The sequence below is a fragment of the Felis catus genome, chromosome B4, assembly GCF_018350175.1.
Source record: "Felis catus isolate Fca126 chromosome B4, F.catus_Fca126_mat1.0, whole genome shotgun sequence".
NCBI classification, from domain to species: Eukaryota; Metazoa; Chordata; class Mammalia; order Carnivora; family Felidae; genus Felis; species Felis catus.
The window spans coordinates 14,909,193-14,931,811 of NC_058374.1; the positions used below are offsets into that span (position 1 = coordinate 14,909,193).

The 22,619-nt window shown below is 44.9% G+C and overlaps 1 protein-coding gene across 2 annotated transcripts in view; it reads right to left on the bottom strand.

The window, feature by feature from the left end:
* The window catches only part of ITGA8 (integrin subunit alpha 8), a 189,862-nt gene extending 167,674 nt beyond the window's left edge, over positions 1-22,188 (bottom strand). The window contains exons 1-2 of one of the 2 annotated variants that reach the window (XM_011283614.4): positions 21,689-22,124; positions 20,836-20,969 (exon numbers count right to left, since the gene is read on the bottom strand). In XM_011283614.4, the coding sequence (XP_011281916.1) occupies positions 20,836-20,969; positions 21,689-21,894 (340 nt within the window). In that variant the 5' untranslated portion in view covers positions 21,895-22,124. Of the gene's footprint in view, positions 1-20,835; positions 20,970-21,688 lie in introns of both variants that reach the window. The other variant, XM_045060942.1, reaches the window with a different exon arrangement.
* Between the last annotated feature and the right edge of the window lie 431 nt (positions 22,189-22,619).

The window sequence follows — 22,619 nt, forward strand, 5'->3', positions numbered from 1 at the left end:
AGGCCTTAAGAAAGTAGACAAAGAAAGGTACAAGGACTTAATATATCAAACACTTCCATTCCCACCAGGCAGAATTGACGACTCGGCTCTTCCACATTTACAAACATTACAGTATTCTTTCACATCTATCCCTAGTTCCATTGCCCTCTTTTTCTTCTCCAGAGGCGTCCACCATCATGAAATTGATGTGTGTACTCCTGGCCGTTTAAAAAAGAATGCCCATGAATCCTATAGGACAGCGGTCTGCAATTTGTTTTTCTTAAAGGTGATAAAATAAAATACTTCAGGTTTTTCACTCTCTCTGCCCCTGTAGCAGCAACAACCATAGACAGTGTATAAAAGAATGGGCTTGGCTATGTCCCCATTAAACTTGATGGGCAGACACAGAAATTTGGAAAGGTACAGACCTTTCATGTGTCATTAAATGTTACTCTTTCACAAGATCTTCCCAAACCACTACAAAATGTAAAAGCTTCTCTTAGCTTACTTACTGGCCACACAAAAACAGATAACGGGCCAGATTTACTTGTAGTCTGACAACAGCTTGTTATTGAGTAGTTTGTGTGTTCCTTTTAACTGGAAAAAAAATGGTTCTGTGCTGGCTGCATGATCCGTGGGTAGATAGCAAGAAAATAGGTAGTAGGTTAGTAGATAGCTAGGTAGGCAGATACATTTAGCTCATTCTTTTAAATTCTTGCTTGGTATTGTATCCCGCTCCATACCCAGCTCTATTTTTTTAGTTTAGGTTAGGTTTTTAATTTTATTAACTTAATTTTATTTTACTTTTTAAGGTTTATTTATTATTGACAGAGAAAGAGAGAGCATAAGCATGGGAGGGGCAGACAGAGGGGGAGACACAGAATCCGAAGCAGGCTCCAGCCTGACACGGGGCTCCGACTCACAGACCACGAGATCATGACCTAAGCTGAAGGTGGACGCTTAACCGACTGAGCCACCCAGGTGCCTATTTTATTTTTATTTTTTATTTTATGTATTTTATTTTATTTTATTTTATTTTATTTTATTCTATTCTATTCTGTTCTATTTTTATTGTTTTTATATTTATTTTATTTTATTTTATTTTATTTATTTTATTTTATGAGAGAGAGCAGAGAAGGGGCAGAAAGAGGGACAGAGAGAATCCCAAGCTTGATCCCATGAACCACGAGATCATGGAAGAGTACCTTTCCGGCACCAGCCTAGAGATGACATTGCTGGGTCATAGAGAGTCACCACATCTTCTTTACCAGCTTTCCCAGAGTAGCTACAACCCACAAACACAGCAGCGGCACACAGGAGTAGGGCCATCAGCTCCTGTCATTGTAGGATTTTAAAGTTTTTGCCAATTCTGTTTTCACTGGCGTTTCCCTGATCATTAGCAAGTTGATCATCTTTTTCTATTTATGGCCCCCATACTTTTTACCTCTGTGACTTTCCAGTTCACATCCTTTGTTCACTTTCTTGTCTGATTTATTTTATTGATTTGTAAGAAGTTGACATGTATTCTGAGGATTGATTCTTCTGCTTACGTATATGTTGCAAATATCTTCTCCCAATTTTTACTAGTCTTTTAACTGTGCTTATGGGGCTGTTGTCCGTCTGGAATTTGTTTTTTTAATATGACATGGCAAAGTATTATTTATTTTTTTTTGCAACGTTTATTTATTTATTTTGAGAGTGAGACAGTGTGAGCAGAGGAGGGACAGAGGGAGAGAGACATAGAATCCAAAACAGGCTCCAGGTTCTGAGCTGTTAGCACAGAGCCCAGTGCGGGGCTCAAACCCACGGACCACGGGATCATGACCTGAGCGGTTGTTGGACCCTTAACCAACACAGCCACCCAGGCACCACCCCTCTTATTTATTTTCAGTAAGGCCAGTCGTCACCACACCAGCTATAGAACAATCCATCTTTTTTCTTGGAGAGTTGTAATTCCATATTGAGGTGCTGAACTCCTGACATGATCTGGCCCCTGCCTGCCTTTCCAGCATCCTCCTTTCCCAGGTTCCCATCCTCTCCCAGGTCCTCCAACTGCCCAGGCTCCATGAGTCGCAGACACATCGACTTTCTGTCCCTTGAACATGCTCAGCTTTTGCTGTGTCTTCATTGCGTTTACTGTTCTCACTGCCACAGTTTTCCACAGGGCTGAGCACGATCTGAGATGATCTGATTTGTTGGTTGGCATGCTTCCTGTCTCCTTCAGAATATATGTAAATCCCATGCGTAGAACGTCCTCTGCTTCAAGTCTGTATTGCCCACTTTTAGGACAGTGCCTGACACACAGTATTCCCTGCATGAGCGTTTGCTGAATGAATGACCAAAGCCCCAATGTATTCGTTCAGAAGTCTGTCTAACATATTTACTATGATCTCCCTTTCATTTAAAATATGATCTGGGTAATACTCTGGTTTCTCTTCAGATAGCATAAAATATGATCTGGGTGGTGCCCCTGGTTGGCTCAGTGGGTAGAGCAATGCAACTCTTGCTCTTGGGGTTGTGAGTTCGAGTCCCATGTTGGGTGTAGAGATTACTTTGAAAAATAAAATCTTTAAAAAATAAGATAAAATGTGATCTGGAAAAAAAACAGAAACAAGAAACATAAAGCCTGGGTGGATCAGTCGGTTAAGTGTCTGACTTTGGCTCAGGTCATGATCTCACAGCTCATGGGTTCCAGGTCCGTCTCAGGCTCTGTGCTGACAGCTCTGTGCTGCAGCCCGGAGCCTGCATCAGATTCTGTGTCTCCTTCTCTCTCTGCCCCACCCCATCTCTCTCAAAAAATGAATAAACATTAAAAAAAAAAAAAAAAAAAAAACCACCAAAAACCAGATTTGTAGGCCAACCTGGAACACTTAGATGAGTGGTAGTAATCAAGTTGATTTGGCCTGTCTTCCATTTCTGGGCTTTGAAGCCGACTTTCGTCAATCAGTAGCTTCAGTCTCTGGGCAATCTGGGTACAAATCCCAGTGGGTGGCAAGCCTCCTAGCTTTTGGTTCCATTTTCACGGGAGTATTCATTTCAGAGCAGGAGTGAGAGAGTGTAGAATATGGTGCACATGTGGGCTCCAAGCAGGTTTTTCTAATCTTTTAGCTTAGTCAAATGGGAGGAATTATAAAAAGTGAAGATAGATCACCCAGGGGGAGACAGGAGCTGAAACCGACAGAGGTGCCGCGGAACATTCTGGTAGATGAGGGGATTTTTGAAAACTATTTATAGATAAGTCCTCGACCTCGTGCTGGAAGACAGTAAGCTTCCTTATGCCTTCAGTCACCACTTGGAGTGCACAGCCTTAGGGATTTTCTTAAAGCTGTTGCAGGAGCTGTCCAGACATTTCTAATCAGGAAGAGGGAAAAAGAAATCTTTAAACGTTTGTCTGTAATCTTTCCCATAATCAGCGTGTGCTCTAACAGTTTCCTTCAAATTGAAACTACGTATCTGAGAACAGGGACTACTCCTTTGTAGGATTCAAAATAATATAGCTGTGGCAGGAGCACTCCTTGTCGAAAAGAAATAAATCCAAGAAAAAAACCTGGGTTGATTTTTATGTCCCGGAAAAGTAAACTTCCCAATGTATGATTCCCGATACCCTAAAACCACTATTAAAGAAAACATTAAAGGGGTGCCTGGGTGGCTCAGTCAGTTAGGTGTCTCTCTGGCTCAGGTCACGATCTCACGGTTTGAAAATTTGAGCCCCGCGTCGGGCTCTGGGCTGACAACTCTCTCTGCTCCCCCCACCCCCTGCCGCCACAAAAAAACAAATAGACGTGTTTTTAAGCATGTGTTTTTTTTTTTAAACCATTAAAGAACACCTCTGTAGCTTTCATACTCTTGCTCATTTTATTGTGGTTTTTTTAAGTGTTTGAGGAAATACCACATTCATTTTTCCATGTAATGTTCAAGAAATGTGTCATTCTTTTTTCCACCCAGTTTTATTGAGATAGAATTGCCATGCAGCACTGGAGAAGTTTAAGGTGTACAGCCTCATGATTTGATCTACATACATTGTGAAATGATTACAATAACACATTTAGGAAACATCCACCATCTCCTACACAGATACAAAAAAGAAAAAAAAAATTTTTTTCCCCTGATGGTGAGAAGTCTTAGGATCTACTCTCTTAACACCTTTCATATATGCTATACAGCAGCTATAGAGTTTAGCTATACAGTTTAGTATAACAGCTATACAGTTATAGCTAAACAGCTATACAGTTTAGTCATCACTTAGAACATTCCATTCCCAGGCCTTGTTTATCTTACGACTAGAAGTTTGTACCTTCTGACGACCTTCGTCCAATTTCCCCCACCCCTGGTAACCACGAACCTGCTCTCTTTTTCTAATCTTGTTTTCTTTTAGAGTTCACGTGGAAGTGAGATTATACAGCATTCGTCTTTCTGTGTCTTCATTCACCTGGCATAACGCCCTCCAGTTCTAGCCACGTTGACACAAATGGCAAGGCTTTCCCCTTTTTAATGGTTGAATAATATTTCAATGCGTATATATACCACATCTTTCTCCATTCATCCTCTGACAGACAGAAATGCATTATCCTGATTAAATGAATATTCTATACATTTATTTATAGACGTATACCATATATGTATACAATATTCAAATAGGTGTCTATGCACACAGACATGCGCTGAACAGTTTTCCTGTCTTTATCGAGTAGATCGAATCTAAATGCCCTGCCCTCCACAGCATAGTTCTGGAACCACACCTGATCTCCAGGTATGGCATTTCCTTCCATCCAGGTAACGTCCTCTCTGCTCCCTGTCGAGTCTCACTCCTAGACTTCATACATGATGTTTCTCTTGCAAAATCGTGTTCTTCCTTGTTTGCCAACTAATCGAAATCACTTCCTTAAAAACCTGCTTTACCGAGAGTAAAGTGGTGGTTACCAGGTGACAGGGGGACAGAGGAAAAGAATGATGGTGTTTAACAGCACACACTTGTACTGAGTAGTAAACAGGCCACAGAGAGCTAGTGCATGGTGGAATGAATATGATTAATATTACTTGTCTATAATGATGTAATGAGATATATATGCTTCAGTAGCAACCATATTACAATATATAAATCCATAAAATAACATGTTTTAAGTTTATGAATTTTATCATGTAAAATTTATCAAATATAAATAGGTAAAAACAAATAAATAAAATAATGAAGTCAATACAAATAGACCCCATGCATTACGTCTAAATAGTGAAATGATGCTCTTATGTGGATCCTGAGAAACTTAACAGAAGACCATGGGGGAGGGGAAGGAAAAAAGAGAAGTTAGAGAGGGAGGGAGCCAAACCATAAGAGAGTCTTAAAAACTGAGAATAAACTGAGGGTTGATGGGGGGTGGGAGCGAGGGGAAAGGGGGTGATGGGCATGGAGGAGGGCACCTGTTGGGATGAGCACTGGGTGTTGTATGGAAACCAATTTGACAATAAATTTCATATTAAAAAATAAAAACAAAATAAAAAATGAAACTAAAATAAATAAATAAATAATAAATAGTGAAATGATATAAACCAAACTATTAAGTCAAATGTATCTGTCATAAAAAAAAAATGCAGCTTCAAAAACTTTCTTCTCAAATTGAAATTTTTTCAGATTTTTGTTCTTAAAAAGTCAAACAATATAAAGTAACAAAACTTGTATAAAGAATTACATAAGGGGCTTCAAAGTTAGTAAAAAAAAAAAAAAAAAACAATTACATAAGGTACTTAGAGGAAGGTCACTGGAATCTTACCCCTTGGACATAGTAGCTGTTAAGTTTGGTAAACCCCTCCAACCTTTTAGAATTTAAGAGGCTTCTGGCTCATTCCTCTAGTTTAAGCCATTTCTTTACTGGCAATCATGAGAGTTTTATTTTAAAAATATTTTTAATGTTTATTTTTGAGAGAGCGAGAGAGACAGAGACAGAGACACAGAGAAAAAGAGAGCACAAGCAGGGGAGGGGCAGAGAGAGAGGGAGACACAGAATCCGAAGCAGGCTCCAGGCTCTGAGCTGTCAGCACAGAGCCTGGCATGGGGCTCGAACCCACAAACCATGAGATCATGACCTGAGCAGAAATCAGACGCTTGAACGACTGAGCTGCCCAGCCGCCCCATGGAAGTTTTATTTTAAATTATTTTTTTCATATCACTATTTAAATGCTTTGTTTCATACATATTATAGAGTTTTCCTGATCTAGATGGGAATATACATCTTCTGCTACAATTATTTCCACATCTATATTGTCTTGCCAAGAATAAAGGTCGCATTTCCAAGTTCATGTTTTTCACAGCCAATAGTGCCTAGCCAGCGTTCTTTAGACTTTTGTTTCGTAATAATCGGAATGAGTTTTCTACATCATATAATATCGTTTGAAATGCTTTTTGTATGCAAGTTAACCCAGGTCACATGTAAGGTTTGTTCTGGAAATACATATGGTGGTACGGTGCAAGTGATTTTGGGAGGGATATTCTGCTAATTCATGATGCAGCTAGGGGAACATCTCTCCAAAGGGACATGGTAGGCCATCTCTTTAATCTGGTAGACCAGATTAAAAATGAGAGAAAAGAAAACTTCCCTGGTAGGAAATGAAAGTCTGAAAGGCAGGGATGGACAGAGCAATTGTAGAGAGGCATCACCTCTGACCTCATCTGCTCCCACACACTCCACTGGTGTGCCCCAGCTGGAAGAGTCTTCTCTCGAAGCTCGCCGGCCCCCTGGGACACACAGGTCACACAGGCACACCCACCCATGCACACACACACACACACACATCTGTCTTCAGCTCTGGCCGTTAATGATGCCCTCTCCTGATACACACAAATCCCCCTCCGGGCAGGGAAAGAAGCCCTTCTTCTGCACACTTAAAGCCTTTACTTTTTGCTGTCACGTCACATGACCATAGACTACTGCTGCCAGGCGTTGAAGCTCTCACCCACTGGACTTGAATATCTCAAGGTCAGAGACTACGTCTGTCTTGTTCGCCATTTATACCTAATAAAATGGTAGCCCCATGAACCAAGCCAGGAGCTTGGAGTGCATCCTTGGCAATCAGCAATCCTCCCAAATTCCACTCGCTAGTCAGTTCCTGTCCACTCTTCCTTCCGAAGCCCTCTCTCAAGTCCACCCATTTCTTTCTATCCCTCTTGCTACTTCCCTAATTGTGACCGCCCTTTCTTTTGGCTCCGTTTCTGCAACAGCTTCCTACTGGTTTCTCTTCCTCCAGGCTTGCCAGTCTTATGATTTTTTTCCTTTATGTTTATTCATTTTTGAGAGAGAGACAGAGTGTGAGTGGGGGAGGGGCAGGGAAAGAGGGAGACACAGAATCCGAAGCAGGCTCCAGGCTCTGAGCTGTCAGCACAGAGCCCGACGCGGGGCTCGCTCGAACCCACAAATGGTGAGATCGTGACCTGAGCCGATGTCAGACGCTTAACTGACTGAGCCACCTGGGCATCCCAAGGCTTGACACTTTTAAATTCATTCTCTATCCTGAAGCCAGAGATCTCATGCCACCCTTACCTTCCAGAGTCATCCCTTCATTCCAAACCACAGTGATTTTCTTTGAGCTCCTTGAATGCCTGAGGCTTTCTCTCGGCTCTAGATTTTCTCACACTCGGAATAATTCCCTGGTCTCAAATGTCTTGGCCAAGAAACAGCTGGGGAGCTGACAAGTCTCAATATGGCTTATATGTCACCTTCGGATTGGCAGGAACACAGCATGCTTCTGTTTAGCGCCCAACAATTTATTTGCTTCAAGAAGTAATGAAAACCTCTCAGCATGGGAATCTCAGGAAGCAGATTAAATGACATAAATCTCTTCAATATGACCTCAAAGCAATGCTTTTAAATGCAGGATATGATTGGGTTTCAGGATGAAGACTGCATAAACTGGCCTCCCAATAGCGTTTGAAAATGTATTTATGCTAACTCCTGTCATATGCTTCCCTTTTCCTTGGGATCTCGTCTTTGTGGCCAGAAGATGTAGTAAAAAGGATCCCAACCGTTCATCTAACAAAATGGTTCACTCTCTGGTTAAAAAAAGAAAAAAAAAAAAAAATCACCGTTCCTAATGTTACCTAAAATAGGCATTTCAGAAAGAACTCAAACCTTCCGTGTCTGCAGTGTATTCTCACGGGAGATTAACACTCGGGATGGACTTGTTCCCTGGGAGATCTTAAATCCTATCCCAGAAGAGTAGAACCATAACATAAGGTGAGCAGAGGCAAAAAAAAAAAAAAAAAAAAAAAAAAAAAAAATTTATTCTATTCCTGCCACCAGTAAATTCAGATTTATAAATCTGCACGGTCCCGGCGCACTGCCTGCGATTCAATCCTGTGACTTCACTGCTCGAGTCATTCTGCCCCGGGACTACTCTTCACCCTTCCTCCTTCTGCTAACCTGCTCCTGCTCCCTTCTCATCAGCCCATAACCTTGCTTCCCGGTTCACGGAGAAAACGCAAGACGTGAGAAAAGGTCATTGTCTTCATCCTGTCTCCAGACCCACCAAGCTCCTCTCAGTGGTGCCCTTGTTGTGCTGCTGTCCTGTCCCCGAGGAAGAGCTGCCCCTGTCCCCTCCGTCTAAGGGTCCCCACCCACCCCTTTACATCCTTTCCGGATTTTGTTCCTACAGGTCCCCTTCCAGCGACTTTCAGTCGCTGCTGCTTCCCTCTCTCAACAGGATGATTCCTATTAGACTGCAAACACGCACTAGTATCTTCTCAACAACTCCATTTCCCTGAGCCCGTTTATAGTGAAGGTCCCGGGCCCCTGCTGTCCGGGTGGGTCCTCTCCTCTTATCTCTCCCCACCTCCACGGCAACCCCTTTTGTTCCACAGCAATAACTTCCCATTCTCCCTTTACTCCACCTCACAGGACTTGCTTCACTGGCTTCATGACTTCTTCTGCCTCCGTGGCTCTCCTTGTCAATCCCTCCAATATTTCTCCAAATGTCAAGGTGCCCCACGACTCAGTCTCAACCTTGATCTCCCCCTTTCTGTTCCCTTCCCTTCTCTCTTGGTTGTACTTTGCTTCCCGCTTCTCCGGCCACACTCACGCCCCAAGGCACGGTCCTAATACCGTCCACACACTCGTGGCTTCCCAATCTCAGTCTCCAAGCCTTGTGCTCGAGCTCCAGCTTTCTTCATTTGCCCTCCCACGTGACCTCACCCGGATGTCCAACAAGCAGCTCACATGTCACCTGTCTGGATTCGACTCCTGATTATTTTTCCCCAAGACTTGCTCCTTCCCCCACTGTTCCCTGTCTCTGTCCTGTTCCCCTATGACTCGGGTCAAAATTCTCTCTTTCTTCCACACCTTGCTTCCGATCCGTAATGAAATTCTACCGCCTGCACTTTCAAATGAATCCCAGACCCAACCATTTTTCAACCCCAGCTGCTGTCACCAAACCCCAGTCTCCTTCCGTTCTTGCTTGCCTACTGTCTGTTAACCTGATCCTTGGGGAAACATAATTCAAATTATCTTACTTGTCTACTCAGAACCACCAGGGGCTGCCCATCACTCCTTGAATAAAATCCAAAGCCTTGACCCTGGCCTTTCAGTTATTATGTAATCTTTCCTCTACTGGGCTCTCTGGCTTCATTTTCTGTCACTCTTTCCCCTGACTTGGGTCCAGCTCAGTGCCCTTTATCTACCTCCCAAGGATACTCTCATCTCCAGACTTCAGCAATGACTTTACTGTAGGCTGGAACACCACCCGACCCTCCATATTTGGTTCCCTCCCTCACTTAATTACTTTAGGTCCTTGTTCTGATATTCCACCTCCTCAATAAAAGTCTAACCACCTGTGGTAAGCAAAATAATAGACGCCCAAAATGTCTCTACCTTAAACCTTCCCCCCCTGCCCCCAAACCTGTGAATATTTTAGGTTGCCTTTCAAAGGGAATTAAGGCTGCAGGTGGAATTAAGGTTGCTAGGGAGCTGAATTTGAGATAGAGAGATTCTCCTGGATTATCCAGACCGATGTCATATAAAGGGTACTTGAGAGTGGAAGAGGGAAGCAGGAAAGGAGGACCAGAGACTTGAAAGCACAATGATTCAGCCTGACATTGCTGGTTTTGAAAACTGACGAGGGCTCTGAACCAAGGAACGTGGGCAGTCTCTGGAAACCGGAAATAGGTTCTGCCCGCATACCGTCCTGCAGGATCACAGCCCTGCCAGCGCGTTGATTTGAGCCCAGTGGGATCTAGTTTCCACTTTGGCCTCCAAAACCATAAGATAATCAGTTTGTGTTGTTTGAAGCCACCAAGTGTATGGTAATTTGTTACAGCGGCACCAGGAAACTAATACCCACCCAATCAAAAATAGATACGCGGGTGGGGACACACCGCTCTCTGTCACCTTGGCCTTACCTTTCTTTTTCTGTCACTGGCTGTGCACCATAAACCCCACAAGAGTAAGGAAGGCCTTGGGCTCTCTTCATGGCCACACTTCGACTCTTTAGACTGGTGTCTGCTTACGGAAAACTACTAACCCTGTTCTAGTCACTGAAATTTGATTTTATTGCCTGCTAACATGAAGCTTCACTTTCGCTTCCACTGTTGTCTTAAGATAATATTTTTAGAAGTAAAGGTGGGTTAAAATGAACCACAGGGCACCTGGGTGGCTCACTTGGTTAAGCATCCAACTTCAGCTCAGGTCACGATCTCACAGCTGGAGAGTTCAAGCCCCAGGTCAGGCTCTGAGCTGATCAGCTCAGAGCCTGGTGCCTGCTTCAGATTCCGTGTCTCCCTCTCTCTCCCTGCCCCTCGCCCACTTGGATGCAGGTACGCTCTCGCGTGCTCTCTCTCTCTCAAAAATAAATTGATATTAAAAAGTGAACAGAAATGTGCCTTGAGGGGGGAAAAGACATTGATTTTACGGCACGTATCCCAAGAAGGCTGACTGAAAGGATGAAGGGCATTCGGTCTTCCCAGACAACATTTGTGGTAGAGAATGGAGTCCAGGCAGACCAGGTTCAGGACTGATTTTTGGCAGAAAGTTTCACTCAAATCCCTGCTGACAGAAACACCTTCATTTCCTTGCCATTTATGTGCTCTCTACCGGAAGTGTGAGGGTTGGGACTGCAGCCCCGAAGAGCTATGCCATTTCAGTCCCCCCCCAAAAATCTGTCCTACAAAATATGTCCATTAGGGATAGAAGAAAAATCAGTTTTAATCACAGTTTTCAAAGCCAACCTCTTTTACTACATTTCCTATCCTACCTGGTATTCTTCTACAGGTTGTAGATATAATTTTGTTAGGTGCGGATAAAAAAAAAAAGTGTGAAGTAAGTTGGCATGGCCAACCTCCGGAGCATGCTTTGGCCTACCAAATGTGAGGAGAAGTGCTGAATGTCCATTCCGGGCAGAAGCTTTAACAAACAGTGTGCAACGCTCTACCTGCCTTTGTAGCTGGAGTGATCTTGAAAGCGCTCATCAATGAGGAACCTCCATTAGCCTGCATCCTTCGTAAGAACCTCCTTACCACCTTACATTAAACATACAAGGGCGCCTGGGTGGCTCAGTCTCTTAAGCGTCCCGCTCTTGGTTTCGGCTCAGGTCACGACTTCACAGTTTCCTGAGTTTGAGTCCCGCAGCCGGCTGTGCGTTTCCGGTGCGGAACCTGCTTGGGATTCTCTCTCCCCCTTTCTCTCTGCCCCTCCCCTACTCATGTTGTCTCTGTCTCTCTCAAAATAAATAAATCAACTTTAAGAAATAAACACACAGTGGGAGCAAGTGATGCACCTGGGTTGTCTGAAGCCAGAGATTTGGGAGTCATTTGTTACTACAGTAATTCCTGGGTATGCTTCGGCCTAAGACACGTGAAGATCAATAGTGACCAACCAATAAATGTTTTACCTATGAATCCCGTGGGTTTCCTTAGTTCATGAATTCTCGGTGCCATTCCTAGGAGAACGTGCACTGACAGTCTCACAGAGGCTTCGATTTTACGTGTCAACTTGCCCAGCTCAGGGGGTGTCCAGATATTTGACTAAACATTATTTCTGGATATGTCTGTGAGGGTGTTTCCACATGAAATTAGCATTTGAATTGGTAGGTTCTGTACAATGGTGCACCCACCATAGAAGGGTGCGGCCCCTTCTATGTGTCAGACCATCAAGTCCACGATCCTGATGATTCAGGGACAACTTGAAAATGAAAACAGGCGATACAACTCCATCTTCTTATTTTTACACATATAAGGGTTACTGAACACATCCTTAGTCTTCAGTATTTGTAAATGGAAACACCCATAGGGGCGCCTGGGTGGCTCTGTCAGTTGGGTGTCCAGCTCAGGTCGTGATCTCATGGTTCGTGAGCTCGAGTCCCTCATCAGGCTCTGTGCTGACGGCTCAGAGCCTGGAGCCTGCTTCGGATTCTGTGTCTCTCTCTCTCTCTCTGACCCTCCCCCGTTCATGGTCTGTCTCTTTCTGTCTCAAAAATAAAAAAAAGTTAAAAAAATTTTTTTAAATGTAAACACCGATAGAAATAGTACATTTTTAATCTACTCTACTATCTACACTCAATCTTCAAAATACTTCAGTGAACTCAACAATTTCACTTAGAAATTTTTGCGTGCTTAATTTTACTAGTTTTCCTGATCATAAATAAATACCTGTTCATAGTTTTGAAAATGAGGTAAAAATGCATTAAAAAAAGAAGAAGAAGGAAAAAAGGGGCACCTGGGTGGCTCAGTTGGTTAAGCATCCGGCTCTTGATTTCAGTGCAGGTCATGATCTTATGGTTCGTGAGATGGAGCCCTGTGTTGGGCTCTGTGCTAAGAGTATGGAGCCTGCTTGGGATTCTCTCTTTCTCTCCCTCCCTCCCCTCCTCGTGTTCTCCCTCTCTCTCAAAATAAATAAACTTAAAAAAATTACAAAGGAAGAAAAAACTTTGGTTTTAATCCCACTTTCCTAGGACAACCTCTCAACGTATATCCATTTTTCTTCTCTTCAACATGTCTAGATACAATTTTGAATTTTATGCTTTTCACCTGACATCAAAACAAAACCATTTTTCCATATTAATACCGATTCTCGGTAGGCTTCATGTTTTATGATTATAATCCTTAATTGTACGATTATGCCACAATTTACTTGACCACCCAGATCGAGGATGTTTGAAGACATTATATTTTAGTGTTTATACCTCCGTTCTCCTAAAAAACAATTGGCAGCAACTTCGCAATTAACGTCTAAAGTCTATTTCCCACTGGGAATAGGAAGGGAGGAAGGGAGAAGCCAAAAGTACCAGAAAGTCATTACAGGGAGAGAAGGTGCTCTGGATGGTCAGGGACACCAGGGTGTGGGTCCAGGGTGAGTAGGGACATGGGTGTGTATGTAACACACGTTTGAGAGACACCCTGTGCTGTGCTGTATTGTGAATGGAGCCATAACCTGACCAGTGGGAGCGGGTTCACCCGGCTACACCTGGGGCCAGTGCTCTGCATGAAGGTGGGCTATGCGAGGTTCCGGCATAAACCTATTCCTGTAGCAATGGTGTGTGCCTTTCCAGTCTCCACACATCCTGGAAACCAGGGCAGACGGATACAGAGGCTTCTGCAATATCATACACAAATCTGCGTCCTTATGTCAGATATCTAAGGTAAAGAATAAAACTGAACTAATATGTATATGCCCGGCAGGGTACTTAACGCTGACTGTGAAAACTACAGGAATTGTTTGAGGTGGGGTCTCCTTAGCCTAATGAAACCAGTGAGGGTTCCCATGCCTGACTTTCAGTAAGGATAAGAAAATTACACAAGTATGATGCTTCATTGCAAAGATTTCTTCTTACTCAGCATGTTTTCATTGACAGTGCTCTTACCAAACATACTCCGAACATGTAATCCTTTAAATTGCTTTTAACGTTTATTTATTTTTTAGAGACAGAGAGAGAGCACAAGCTGGGCAGGGGGAGAGAGAGAGAGAGGGGGACACAGCAGGCTCCAGGCTCCGAGCTGTCAGCACAGAGCCCAACGTGGCGCTCGAACCCACAAACCGTGAGATCATGACCTGAGCCAGCGTCACATACATGTTTAACTGACTGAGCCACCCAAGTGCCCCTGAATATATAATCCTTTACTTAAAGAATACTAAAGAAGGTCCTACACGATGATCGGACCAATGGTCCCCCCTTATTTGGAGGCAGTGGCCTAAGCTCTTCAACGATAATGTGTGTCCTTACACTGCCAGTTATTAGTTCCAACGGTCCAGGAACTTAAAGACCACATGCTCATAGCAATGGTCACAAAACCAAACTGCATCTCCACATCGAATATACAACTCTCTGGCATTCTCCATAAAGATTTTCTTTTTCGTTTCCAAACAGTCAGATCCACTCTTGGTAATGGATCATTCTCTGGGTTTTGACAAAAACACATTAGCCACGTACCCACTGCCACAATCAAGGCATAGAAAGTTCCACCGTGCGTCGACCCCCCTACCCACCAAACTCGCTTGTTCTGCGCCTCTGGGGAGTCAACACCTCCTTTCCAACCCCAATGCCTGGCATTTTTACAAAGACTTGTTTTGTAATCTATGCCTTGTTTCTACGGAAAACAATTAAAAGGCGAGATGATCACTTTTACCAATGTTTATGGGTCTAGAAAATTTGGCAGACCTTTGGGGCCATATACTAAATACCAACGGTTCAGCAACTGGACTCTGCAGAACTGAGATTCAGCTCTGTTTCTTCCAAACTGGTGTGGGAAGTGCCTGGCTCACGTCCAACAAAATAACACCAGTGTATTAGGTAGAATATTTCTAGTGTAAATCACCTATTGGTGAATTGGGATTTTCTTACGTACCTTAACTACCCATAACAGAATTCAAATTATGTTTAATCTATTTTTGGATTTCATTATATAGGTGCACCTTGCTTGATGCCTTCAATGTGTTTTTGCTAAGGATATACTTAAACCGAATTTTGAAAATTAAATATTATTTTCTAAGTGAGTGCTTTTAGTGGGATCAATGCTAAGTCTCCTATCTATCTTCCTCGAAGATCCCCATTTGTGTATCCCTTATTTGTGTAATCCCTATTGGCGTCAGTCAGGGCACATCTGATCTGAGCTTTTCTTGGAATATCGGCGACGCTCTTTATTCGCCCTTGCATAGCTACCAGGCTCTCTATACACAACAGCTAAAGTCTGAAGGCGCACATCTCAACCAGTCACCTTAAGGGTCCAGGCGCTTTTGTCTGCTTTCAGAATAATTTTAAGACAATTTCCTACCTTTCTCCCAGAACGCTGCAGCTGCTACACAGGCTATTCCTGCCAAAAGCCTGGAAGCCTGTTCCATCACGCAGACTTCTAGCTTCTTGAAAAGAATTTTGCAGATCAGGCAACAACAGGCGCCTAATGTTCATACGACTCAACTAGCCGTGGAGCAGATCTGTTTCCCATTTCTAGTTGGAGTTTCAAGGACTTCCTTTTTCTAATTGCTTCCTCGGTTGCTATGTGCTGTAGGGACCACGGCCTCCTGCCTTCTCGTATCAGGACTCGGGCGTGTTCTGTCGTCTGAGAGTCTGAGCCAATTGGGACAAGCTTAGGGAAGGTGGTTGCATCTGTCAAGGGCCGTGTGTCAGGCATGGTAGCCATCACGAGCTGCTCCCAGAATGAGTAAACCATCCACCAAAACCACCCTCAATGATTCCGTGGGATCCACACTGCATGTATATGTACATGTATGTTTCTGGTTAGCAAAACTTATACTAATTATGGCATGATTAATTCTCAATGGAGGTCACGTTGAGGCTGCCTCCTCCCCTTTTCCACTTGCAGTTGAACTTCCTAAAGCCCAGATTTCTGCCGCCCGTGAGTTCTGTCACATTGGTGTTATTTCCTCTGTCATTTACTTGATAGCTCCGACCTCCGTTTTTCTTCTCTTTGTTCCTGAACAAAACCTGATTTCTTTCTGAGGGAGCTGGGAAAAGCAAGACTTATGCGACCAATATGTTTCCCAACCCCTCCCATGAGAGAGGGCACACCCAATATTATCAAAAAGCAACCCCTGTACCAGTCACAGCGCCAGATGCTTGAAGCTGCCTTCTTATTGCGGGCTCACTTAACACAAAATAAAACAGACCCCCAACACAAAGGCTTCCTTCCGGTCCCCAAGCTAAAACACAACTCCCACGAAAAGTCGTACCATTTCAGAGCTTTGAGATAATCCTAACCAAACCGTCTTCCATTTCAAGGTTTTGTTTTGTTGTTGTTGTTTAAACACAAAGATACTAGATAAAGGCCAGGCAAATTCTGGTACTTTTTCTCAGAGGGTTCCGAGTCTCAGTGGCACCCCCCACCTCTTCCTGTTCCTTCTCTCGGTGGGTCCCTAATTGCCAGTGGTTCCCAGCTGCATTGCCTCCCCGTTATTCTTAGCGATACGATGACTCTGATGGGTAATTAGCTCATGCCATTATCTTTCTGGTCAAAATGTCTCACTTGTGTATTTAATTAGATATTTGCATACCGTGCCTGTGCTACTATTGTTGCAATTTGCCCATCATTCCAAAGATGAGGCTCCACTGACTCTATGCCACTCTTCCCCCCTTTTGGGGGCAGGAAGGCTGAAACGTAGCAGCTTTATTTACCGCACACATGGGCTTAGAAACTGCCGGAAAGAGAACTAACGAACCTGGGAGTCGATTTAGAAAGGACGAAACACGAATCTGGCAGATGCGATGTTTTAAATTGTTTGAGGTATGGGGCACAGGTTAGGGAGTTTCTGAGGCAGAAGTGAAAGAGATCAATTTGGTGATGGGGGAATTTTATTCCAGTGAAGTAAGAGGGAAAGACAGAAGGGAGATGAGAGAAGTGCTTTTCTGCAGCTCCTTGATTTTATACAGAGCAGGAAAATTATCTACTCTTTGCACTTTGCCCCTCCCCCACTGCCATATGCTTCCCTAAGGTTTCCTTTCTCCGTACTTGAAAGGACCACAGATTTTAATAGTATTCATGCATTTGAAGTGTGAGGCTATTCCTGGCTTCCTGTTTTTGAATTTATGGTGAGGAGGAATTTTTAAAATCCAATAAGATATGGTAATATCCAGTCTTTATATGATGAGGTAAAAATAAAATAAACGATTATTTAATGAAAAAAAAATAATAACATGAACTAAATGGAAGTTGAAAAAAGAAAAAAGGCAGTTGACCTTACATAAACTGAAGTTCAAGATCACAACCAGATCCAGGGACTGAATTATAGGCCAGTCTCCTTCAACGACTAAGCCGAGTTTAGTTGGTTACCACTGTGAACACGAAATTGTAGACACCCCAGGGGCCTGGACACGTTGAAGCAATGTCATTAAAAGGTCAAATTCACTTAGAACACCTTGAATTCAGATGTAATAGTAAAAGCAGACCCAGAGCTAACACACAGGGGGAGTCAGGACTACCTTTTCAGAGGAATATTTGCAATATATTCTGTATTTCTGCCTGAGACATCACACTAGTCCGTGAACGGCAGCTTCAGCACTCAGAGCCACTCCTAGGTCAAGCAGAGGAATGTTCTACCTCTGTTGGGAAAACTACATTGCCGTCAATGGGCAGAGAGTAAGACAGGAGGCAGGTGACTGGGGACAGTGAGGCGACACAGCCCACTGTGGGGAGCTCTGGGAAACCAGGGGCATGTACGACCCATCATTCCCGTGGAGACAAAGACTCCTCTGACCTCCGCTTTCCGCAACCCCCGACCCAAACCGCTTTTCCCTTCCAGATCCTCTCTAGAAGATCATTTTAATCGCAATTTGTGTAGGTGACTGCGGGGACGAGGGAATGGAACGGGGCAAGCCATGTCTCAGCTCCACAGGATTGGACCCTGAATTTGCACCCTATCGGGACCAGGCTTCTCCCTTTCCTGGAAGGAAGGCAGGGTGAAGAGGCAGGCTCTATAGCAGGCAGACCTCTTTTCCAACCGTGCACCGACCGTTTACCACGGTGTGGCCTTGTGTGTATCTTTTTTTAACACGTTTGATGTCAATTTCCTTATTCATAAAACGCATGTTATGGATTAGAAATAAGTGGTATACAGTAGGTGATCAAAACATGTAAAGCATGTGGGAACACGGACGGCCAGACGCCCGAGTCAGCAACCCCTTTGTTTCTGCCTTTCATCCTTGCTTCCAACATCACACTCTGCACAAAGAACAGAGGCTTGAACTGGAAATCGCTACACTGACGCCCGGCGCCCCTCCTCTCTTTCCCTGCTTTCCGGCAAATGGCAGCCACTGGCACTTCCGTCGTCTGGGGCACCTGGATGAGAAACCGGTAGAAATGAGGTGTCCTGTGCTGGCTAGCACCCACTCAGTAGCCAAGGTCAAGCAGGGCTGGGGTTCCCAGATTCCTTTTGCCCCACCGTTCCCAGGCCATTCCCAACAGCAACCAAGGTTCCTGGGCCCACAGTACCCCCTGATGGCTAACACGGGGAACTTTCTTTACTCTCAGGGCGACTCGCCCAAGCTTTCACAGATCACTGCTTTGTTCATTCCATCACAGACCATTCATTTCTCACAAACGTGTGGTTGCCTAAGCTGTTTCTGTTCTTCACTTTTTGCTCAATGATTTCAGAAACGTCTACCTCCCTCCTTGCTTTTTACCCCTTATCTTACTCCTTTTATGAGTCCTCAAATCATTGCGGTTATGGTTGCTGAGTATAATTGTAGGATAAGGACATCTATCTGTCAAAAAACAACACCCTAAGAAACCTCCATTCATTTAGAAGTAAACTACGACATAGCGGAGAACCACAAGCAGTAATCTCTAAAGCCCTTTGAGATATCCAGAAGACTTCCTCAGAACTTGCACAGAAGATGCCATTCACCCCTGGCTCTTTCTCCAAGTAACACTGATCTTTGCTCGGCATCCTTACCATTTTTCTATTTACTTAATTGCTAAAATTGTACTAGTTTGTCCCCTACTGTTTCATTGCAAACACAATTCGGCTCCAATAAGGGTTAAGTGCATTCCTGTGGGCTATTCTGGAAACCAAAGCACAGTCTTTCAGCATTAGTTCTTTATGGGAAAGTGAATTCAAATCTCCAAGCAGTTGCTTGAGGGGGAACTTTTGGAAAATCTACCTATTGTAATTCAACACTGGAAATTTTGGGCTGGGAGTGTTCAGTTTTTAAAAATTCATACTGATGTCTGTATTCTCTGGTTTTCATCTATTGAACCATGACATCTACTGGGATTAGCACTTAGAAAGGTATTCAGATGTGACTTATCCGGGCAGACATCGGTTCTTCTTTTATCAAAGGAAAAATATACTAACCAGATCCTGATTTGGTATGCTATGGGAATGTTCTAGAAGGTTACAAAATTCATGTCCATGACTATAGATTGCTTCTCGGTAAAAAGGCATTAACATATCTTAAAGTATAAATATTTATTTCCCTTAACTTAAATCCAAATAATACGAATGCTTTATGTCTTTATTTATCAAGGCTTAAGTTTTAAAGACTTTGAAAAATACAATTGATTTTGATTTTGATATGGATTATTAAAAATGCCATTAATTTGATGCTTAATTCTTCTGAATGAGGAAATTTATTCTCAAGCTGGAGGTCAGTAATCAGAAGCATCTAAAATCCCAATCAAACAACTAATTGTTTTATAATTACAAATTAACATCAAGTGGCTTAATTTTTCTAATTTCTAATAAACTTAAAAGTTAAAGCTTGTAAAAATTGGGATGAAATAACTGAGTTATGGTAACTGAGCTATTGCGACTATATATAGATACATATGAAAGACATAATTTGAAAATGCTTTTATAAAATATTTTCCTTATTTGGTCATAATTCAAGGTAAGCCTTGCATACAATTTTTTCTTTGAAATGATTTCCATATTGAAAGAACTGAAATTATTTTCTCTTTTAAAAAAATGCAAATCGGTTAAAAACAGGTAAATACCACCCATCCAATTTCATTAAATGCTGTGAAGATGAATTTTCTACATACACCCTAAATGCACTCTAATGTACCAATAACGAAAAATGAGGTCATAAAATAGTTGTGTGGTATTTTATAGCAAAAGGTATTTTAAGTGGTTGATCATCCAAGAACATTATTTGAGTCCACATTTTTCTGAAAAGAGATATTTGGTTTGTGATAATGTATACCTTTTGAACTCACAGAGTTTTAGAGGTACAAATGAAAACATCCAGTGTTAATGCTTTTGAAAGCATTACGTTTAAATTATTTTCTCAGGACCCAAAGAGAAAACACCAGAGGAAACAGAACCAGCCTGAATTGTTTAAAATGTATTTGCCCTTTAATTAAATAAGAAACATCTGTCTAGGGATTTTGGAAATGAATGTAATCCATCCACACTCTGCCTGTACTAGTTTGCATCCAATGTCCAATATTTTGAAAGAAAATTCTTTCTTTCTGTAAAGAATTAAACAGCAACATGGAGCGATGTCTGGGACTATAGCAGCTGAGTCTTGCCTCCGGAGTCTGGGCACTGGAAACGCTAAGGATCTGTCTTTTCCCAGATCTGTCCTTGGGAAGCAACCAAATTCTCTCCATAATCAAGATTAGGGTGGAACGCTTGTATGTCTTCAAAGCATCCGCTCACCCTGAAACTGCTCATCTTGGGGCAGTAAGGAAACAGAAGTTACTAGGACATATCCAAATACTCAAGGTCAAAATACCAAGGTTCCCTGTCAGGGGTTCACCGTTCATTTTCCTCCCCTTCACTCAGGCTCGAGTGGAGGGACCTGGACAGCCCACAACACAAACTCATCAGACGGGCCGCACGAGGAGAAACAAAGTGGGGGAGTTAACTCCACGATGGCTCTGGTTCTTTGAACCGAGGACCCACGTTGAGAAGGACAAAGATCACTTACTGGTGTTGTCAAACGGGATCTGCTTGCACTGTGCAGACCCCTCGGCGGGCCAGGGACAGTAATAGACCGCTCCCCCTTCCACGATGTCTGGCTGGCTGGTGTTGGCTTTGGGCGCCCCCACCAAGACACTCGCTCTGCGAAAGGGTTGGAGAAAATCACTCCTTGGGAATCATGAGAGCGTGCGCGTCTGATGCAGTCTCCGTAGCCGCGTGCTCGCCGAGACTAGGGGCGGGGGCGGGGAATCGGGGGTAGAAACGTATCTCTGATGGAGACCGACTGTCAAACTTGATTTCCCGTTGGAAACCTACGGGCGCCGGAAACCTGGTTTTGAAGAGGGTGCAAATAGTCCCAATTCTTCTCTAGGTGGAGCTGTGTATGCAGTGAGATGAGAGAAGGGGAAAAAATAGCAAAGGGCAGAGCCCAGCCGCTTGCAGCAGACCGCACTTGCGCCCAGACGCTTAATTGTTACAGGCTACGCATAAACAGACTTGGATCTGTTCGGTCCCATTTTCCCCTTTGTACGAGGCTCGGGTCTTTGCTCGAGTCCTGGGAGCCACCCCCCTCTCCCCCGCCCCGGACTTGCGTGTTCTACACAAGTGGCACATCATTAATTTAAAGTGGCACATCATTAATTCAAAGTTCACAAGGCACATCTAGCATGGAAGTGGGGGGGGGGGGACAAGTGGCAGGGAGCCCGAGGGGACCCCAAGTGCGCAGCGGGACGGAATCTCAGGAACCTCCCTCCATCGGGCTGCGGGCACAGGCGCGGGTCCCCCGGGGCAGAGGGGCAGGGACCCAACCTGTGGCCGGGCTCGCCCCCTTTGCGCAAAACTCCCCGCGCGGGGCGACTTACGTGCGAGCGGCAGGTATGTGGAAGTCCACCGCGTAGCCGAAGTAGCTGCCCTCGGGGCCGCTGTACACGGTGAGCTTGTCCACGTCCAAGTTGAACGCCTGCGAGGCGGGGGTCCGCAGCACGCCCAGCGCGGCCGAGAGGCACCAGAGGGGCGCGAGCCACTGCGCCCGGCCGTCCCGGGGACCGCGGCGGGCCCGGGCAGACATCGCCCTCCGCCCCGGCGGATGCTCACCCGGGGAGCGGGAGCCCAGGAAGCCGGCGCGGCTCCTTGGCGAGCGGCGGCGGGCGGCGCTCCCCCGATGCTCGCGTCCCGGGTCGGTGCGCGCGGCGCGTCCGCGGTGACAGCCCCGGGCGCTCCGCCGCGCGTCCTCTGCGGTCTGCTCCCCGCCTGCTCCCCGGCCGGCTCGGGGGCTGGCCGACAGGGGATGCCAGCCCTCCTCTGGCAGCGGGCGGGGGGCCCGGCGCGCTCGCGGCGCCTCCTAGCGGCGGCTCCGCGGGCTGCGGGGGCCGGAGCGGGTGACTCCGGGCCGCCCGCGCCCCTGCTGGAGGCCGGCGCCAGGCGCCTGCTTCGGCCGCCCGGCTGTCCCCCCGCAGTCGCATCTCAAGGAAGCCCTGAATCTCGCACATACCAATTCGGGCCATTGCTTTTGGAAGCTTCGCGCCCCCCCCCCCCCCCAGCCAACCACACGCGGATAGGACGAGAGTATGCTCCAGCTTCTCCCAAATGGAATAATGTGAAAGCCTCCCCCCGCCCCCCCCCCCCCCCCCCCCGGCAGCGAGATAAAGCCAGGCGAGTCTCTGCACCACCTCTGCAGCCTGATGACCCCTCAGGGTCCATGCGTGTTCATCTGTGGCTGAGCGTTTAAATCCAGCAATACTCTCCTCCACCTCCACCCTATCCCCCCACCCCCCACCCGCCTGCAGAGGTTAG